Here is a 6,270-nt window from a genome sequence, read left to right as displayed (position 1 = left end):
TGGGGAACTGCATCCTGTTACAAGTCTTCGAGAAATATTCAGTCCATCTACAACAACATCTCTATGCTGAATATTCAGTGAGTTTTTCCCTAGGGGAAAGAGCTTGTACTTAAAAATACACACTTCCCAGGGTTAAGTACAAAAATAGAGCTAATCTATTTCATAAAATCCTATGTCATTTTTCACCTCTGAACGTTCGTTATAGAAACCACCGCGTCTGCCTTTGCCGTTTAGAAAAAGACAAGATACAGAAGGTGCACGTTACCTTACAGCTGAAATGCATCCATGAATATGGAAAAGCAGGGAGAAAGGGGGAGAGAGCCAGAGAGGAAATAGAATAATAATAAGCGAGTAATGGGTACTGATCTGAGAAACATGCCAGGAGTTTGGTTACGATAAATAAGAAAAGCAGGAGTAGATTTGAAACATTCGTTTCCCTTTATTAGCTCAGTGAGGCTGATGTGTACTGCACATTTAAAAAAAATCACAGGAATTTTCATACAATGAATAAAACCACAACAATACATGTAGAATTGGCAGGTGGAAAAAAGGCCCGGCAAGGGCTCAACTAATCGCTCACTTTCCCTCTTCAGCATAGTTCAACCAACAGTATTACACTTTCACCTACAAATCTTAAAGTAGCTCCATCAAATCAGCAGTTCACATTATTGAAAATGTCTGTCACATAGGTACAAATTTAGAATCATCACATTATAGTACATGGCTATTCTAGGTCATCTATAGATCAGGTCTTAGACTACAGTGATTGAAGTTCTCATTACAGCCATCAAGAAAGGACACATAATCATTACCTACTGGAAGCTCACATCTAAAGGCATGAAAAGGTTTCCTTTTTTCAACTGACCCAAACATCATACCCCAATAGTGCAAAGTTCCCTCTCTGCTGCTCTGAATGTTGACAGCCCAACTGTTGTTCTCGGAGTCGTTTAGCAAAAAATTGATTTTGTTGCACTGGAAGAATTATTCTGCTACATCTCTTTTAAAAAAGAAAAAAACCCACATTACTAAAGCACCAGTTCGGTTACCAAAATTGTAGATGTGGTACTTACCACGGCATGAAGGCAATGGCCCACGGTCATCTAAAAATCCTAGAGATCTATGCTGAAATTTGCCTTCAGTGATGATGGGGTGCACATGTTCATTTGAAATATTCTCTCCCAAAAAAATAAAAATAAAAATGAGAGGAGCACAGCTTACATTTTGATGGGCTACCCACAGTGTCTGCAGAAGATACAAAAGCTCCACTAATTTTAGATGCAATTTGAAGTCCATTGAGGAAAACTATCTTCATGGTAACAATATTGGTTAGGCCGGGTTGCGGGGGGGATAAATTAATTTTCAATATATGTGTAGTGCTGTCTTTTGATAAGAAAAGAAACCAAGTATTCCACTCATGTCAACAATCCAGGGCAAAAAGGAGAATGTATTTAAAATTGGATCACAAAAATTTAAAGGCAAAATAGAGAACACATGTGGTCCTTGAACACATAATAGGATTTACTAAATATCGATTTCTTAAAAATAATTTATTGCTCTTAATAGTCTTTTTATTATTATTCTACAACAGAAGATACTCAAAATTCAGAAAGAAAGACTGTAAACTTTAGTTTGGCGTTCACACAGAGTTAAAATACCTGCATTTAACCTACAGAACAACAAGAATTAGGCGCATTAAAGATGTGTTACTGTTGTAACGCAGAACCTGTGAACAAGTTCTTTTATTTCATAGTATTTTTATTGCTTTCTATCTACTTAGAAATAAGAAGCCAAAAAATCAAGCAAGCATCCGACAGGACAAACAGTGGATTCACTCAGAACACAATATGCTGGTGATAAATGAATGCAGCTATCAAAATTAGCTGCATTGGCCTGGGGGTGAAATCCATCTTATAAGATTGTGTTGGGTGAGAGAAAGGAAAAGAACAATTAAGTAGTAGGTGTATCATGTCTTCCAGAAAAGTCATGTCAGCCAAACAGTAATCGAATCTCAATTTAGAAACTTGAATACACACTCCAAACGTTACTGAATTCCATTCCAGGGACTCCACACTCAGATGAAATCCTGATGCTCAAAATGGAGGTTTTTCTGAAGTTTTTATTGAATTTAGCAGAAGCAATGTCATCAAGAACAACATCATGGTCACGTCAGAGGCCATGCTAGTGCAAGTAGAAACACTGCTTCTGCAAAAGCTGAATTTCCCAAATGAAGCACTTACACTCCAACCTGACAATTGTCATGCATCCTAGGTAGAAAATTTCCACTGGCTTTATTATTTTCATCATCTCATAATTTATAATAAATAGGCTATCTGCAACTGATAAATATGTCTCTTTAGTAAACAAAGGAATGAAATATCAGTATTTATACAGGATGCATAACTGTAAAAAATACAGATAAATACCATCGTCATACTCTGCCAAGGGAAAGAAATACTGGCTTCAAAGATAGTCTTCAGACACACATTAATTATTGTAAAAATCATACTGTAATTATTACCTCAGCATTTTGTATCAAATTAAAATCACAAAAATTAAAACAAAACAGCATTTTAAAAAGATTTTTGACTTCTAGTTTCAAAACTACTGTTGATAGAGAAAATAAAAACATTTCTTAATGGTTACCCATTGAGAGACTTTACATAAAATCATGATATCTTCTAGAAAAATTTTAGATGAGAAAATTTCATTCCCCTAACAAATCCAGTGTATAAAACTTCAAAGAAAAACAAGCGACAAGAAAATGTGGAAAAATATCGCGGAAGTGGTTAATACCTTTAGGGGACTAGGATATTTCTTGACAAGATGCTTAGATTGAAGCTCACCTAAGGGATGGATGTGCGGAAAGCATCATTTTGCTCTTGTTGCACTCAACAGACACACACACTGTCTTTTTGTTTTTACAATCAAATATATATAAGCAGTAAGTTCAGCTTCTAAATATGTTAGTGTACAATAATTGTTTCACCTCATAATTACATTTGAATATTCTTGATTAAGAAAAATTTAGCAGTTTTGAAAAGAAGGCTGCATTTACAGTGCATAGCTGTAACAAAAAAGAACATTGTTGTATAGTATATACATAAAATAAAAATACTCCATTTAACATCTGTAAATACTTAACTACATCAGAGAATGTAGCAATTACACTATCTGAACACATCTCAGAGAGTTCTACCCAACTCTCATTAGTATTGTAACCCGGTGTCCACTCTCAGAAAGAACCGCTGAACAAGCTGCACGCTTGACCATTGACAAGGCTTTTGAAATTTGCAGTGGAAGATCAACATTTTGGACATTTACATGGGTGTCAGGATTAAGGATGAACTACAGAAACTTCAAAATGTTAGGAAACTTTAGCATTCTGGTGCCCGCAGTATCCTCTCCCACCCAGATTCCATGGCAAAAGGAAAAAGGAAAAAAAAAAAAAAGAGAGAGAGAGAGAGACAGGATATTAGTTCTATGGAACCTGTGGTTTCTTCAGGATTGTCATATAATCATTACGTTACGAGAGAAAGCTTGCTTCAAGTTGATTCTGCACTTTCTTAAAAAAACAGAGTACAAAGGCTGATGCCCAGACATCAGCAGCTGTCATTTTAGGGTGGTTTGTGGTTGGTTGGTTGATTGGTTGTTAGTTTTCTTTCCTTTTTAATTTTTATATATATATATATATTTTTTTTTTTTTTTTTTTTTTTCCTTTTGAATAGAATACGAACATTTTGAAGTTCTAGGTTTTAAGTGTGTCTTCATGGAACTGCTGCCATTTGAAATGGTTTGCCCTTGCACATTCTGGTCAGGTGCCCCCAGTCCTCACATGTACCCACACATACTTCCCCTAAACCAAGCACACACACCATACACATACATACACACACACATACATGCACACACGCACACTCTATCACCAAGAGACTCCAGGAAAAGCAAAGCTGACACCCATGAATAAACATGTGCTTACTGGATATCATTCTGTCTCTTGCCTCTTCAGCAGCTGTGTTCATGTAAACCATTGTTGTTATTGTTGTTGTTGTTGTTCTTGTTGTATTGTTGTTTTGTTTTGTTTTTTGTACAGAGAGTGTAAAGTAGGAGAAATTCCTAAGTATGACTTGCAATAGTCTTTAGGGAAGGACGCGCTGTCCCATGAGGTATTCGCCATCCCTCTGTCATCCTCAGCTAGGGAACATGTTACCTGCGCAAGCTTCTCTGAGCTTCTTTCAGTAAACTATCAAAATCCAGAGAGTCATACTTGCTCTTGGTGGAAGCAGGGTCAAAGTCATCTGAGTTTGAATCTGAAAGAAACACAAGTCAGTTTAGACACACCCTTTGCTGAGGGCCATTAACTCAATCATTCCAATTCAAGACTACCGGATTTGATAACAACTCTTACAATCAATGTACTTTAGAAAACAATGTCTGGATTTTGTTGGATATATATTGATAAAAAGAAACAGGATGGGGAGTGGTGAGCTTTCAAAAATACTCACCTGTTGACTCATTTAGGCTTAAACACCCTGGGAGTTAGGCAGAGCAAACATTAATATATCTCTGGCAGATAACCACCCTCCCCTTCCCCCCGTATGTCAAATGACTTGCCCATGGTTCCTCAATAACTTAGATGTAGACGTGCGAGTACAAGCTGGAACTAATTTTCCTATTCAATGGGATTAATTTAATTGAGCATAAAATCCAGTTGAGTATGAGAGAAAGAATCATGAGAAGTTCCCCTAAACTTCTCATCCTCAAAGATGCTTCTCTTTGAGGCAGGAGGGGACATATGATGTGGTCCTCTACTTCTGTACCTCTAGACATCCCAGAAATTTTGGTGCAAATTCTCCCCAAATTGGAAGGTTGAGAGAAATGCTTCACATCCCAGGAGAGTAAATTCGGAAAGAAGAAATAAAGTGCAGGTATAAATAAAGCCACACCCTTCTTGGACTCTTAAAGTAGTCCAAGTAAGCTTTTGGGCAAAGTTTCACATGCTACTTCAAATAGACCTTAATAAAATAGACATATTTTAGCAATATAGAAAGCAAAGTAAAATTCTGTTAAGTATTCCTGGTTTTTCTCCATTGACTTCTATGAAAAAAACAGGTATTTCTGCTGGTCTTGCAAGTAACAAAGGGTGGCTTGGAAATATAATAAAAAGCCTCTTGCAAATACATTAATTCTTTTGAAAACATTTATTTAAAGGAAAACAAAACCATTCTGGAAAATTAACAATTCTACCAAAATATAAGAATTCCCATGCTTTTCCCAGAATAAGTTACAAAATCGAAATGGTCAAAGTAATAGAAGGGTATAATACGAGATACTACAGAGGCATAATCGTTGACCTAAAAAGTTGTTTTGCTGACAAGATTGCAAACCAAGCTCTCTAGAACCAGCCTGACCATCCCGTTTCCCAAATTTCAATCTACCTTTACACACCTAGATTTAAAGACAAGGAAATATGTTTACTTATGTTTTCCTTTCATTCTGATCACCTTTGGTCTTTACTGAGTTTTTTTCAGCAAGTTTTTTAAGGTAAGAGCAACAAGAACAATTACAGTCTCAATCATAAAAAACAGACACAAAACTGGCCAATCTTTCCTCAATAACATCTTAAATAGTCAATTCTTAAATTACACTGGCTTCAACATTTCTCTTCATAGGCTAATGAATGGTTTTCTTATATTGCTAAGGCCTCACAAACAACTGCTGTTACAATCAAAATCTTTCTTGTAGAGACAAAAAAAAAAAGTCTAGCTCATTGCTAGAGATTAGTCTGAAATCAGAATTCCACTTGCATTGTAGATCAAGAGGGAAGAGTCCCCCAGTGATGGAGTCTGTGTGATAAAAGTCAGCCTGGAACCATCAGGGACATATACACATACCTTTCCTTGAGGAATACTTTGAGAGTGTTTTAAATTGCCTTACTTTGCAATATTCTAAGTAAACTCTAGAATTTCAGTGTTTCTGTATTTTGATAAGCAAATATTTAAAAAAAATTGAAATAGTAGTTCTCAAGAGTTTCTTCACTGTGAAATGTAGTGTTCACATATATACCCACTTATACATGCTCACTGTTACTCAGAAAACAACCAAAAAATATTTTTTGTTGTATGAGATGGAATGTGGTTACATCTAATTTCTGAGGCAATAACATCTACTCCACCAATTTCTCTCCTGCTAATGAAAGGATATTGGAGCACAGTAAGATATAATAAAAACATTATAGGAATAACTCAAAAAGTCACTCTAATTTTTCAAAAT

General features: G+C 35.8%; 1 protein-coding gene across 2 annotated transcripts in view; it reads right to left on the bottom strand.

Annotated features, from left to right (window-relative positions):
• Positions 1-415: 415 nt before the first annotated feature.
• The window catches only part of PPARGC1A (PPARG coactivator 1 alpha), a 111,783-nt gene continuing 105,928 nt past the window's right edge, over positions 416-6,270 (bottom strand). For both annotated transcript variants that reach the window (XM_010362992.2, XM_010362991.2), the window contains exon 13: positions 416-4,307. In XM_010362992.2, the coding sequence (XP_010361294.1) occupies positions 4,204-4,307 (104 nt within the window). In that variant the 3' untranslated portion in view covers positions 416-4,203. The remainder of the gene's footprint in view (positions 4,308-6,270) is intronic.

Source organism: Rhinopithecus roxellana, chromosome 2 (assembly GCF_007565055.1).
Source record: "Rhinopithecus roxellana isolate Shanxi Qingling chromosome 2, ASM756505v1, whole genome shotgun sequence".
Classification (NCBI taxonomy): domain Eukaryota; kingdom Metazoa; phylum Chordata; class Mammalia; order Primates; family Cercopithecidae; genus Rhinopithecus; species Rhinopithecus roxellana.
The sequence above is the reverse complement of the archived record's forward strand: the minus strand, read 5'-3'. Positions and strand labels throughout refer to the sequence as shown.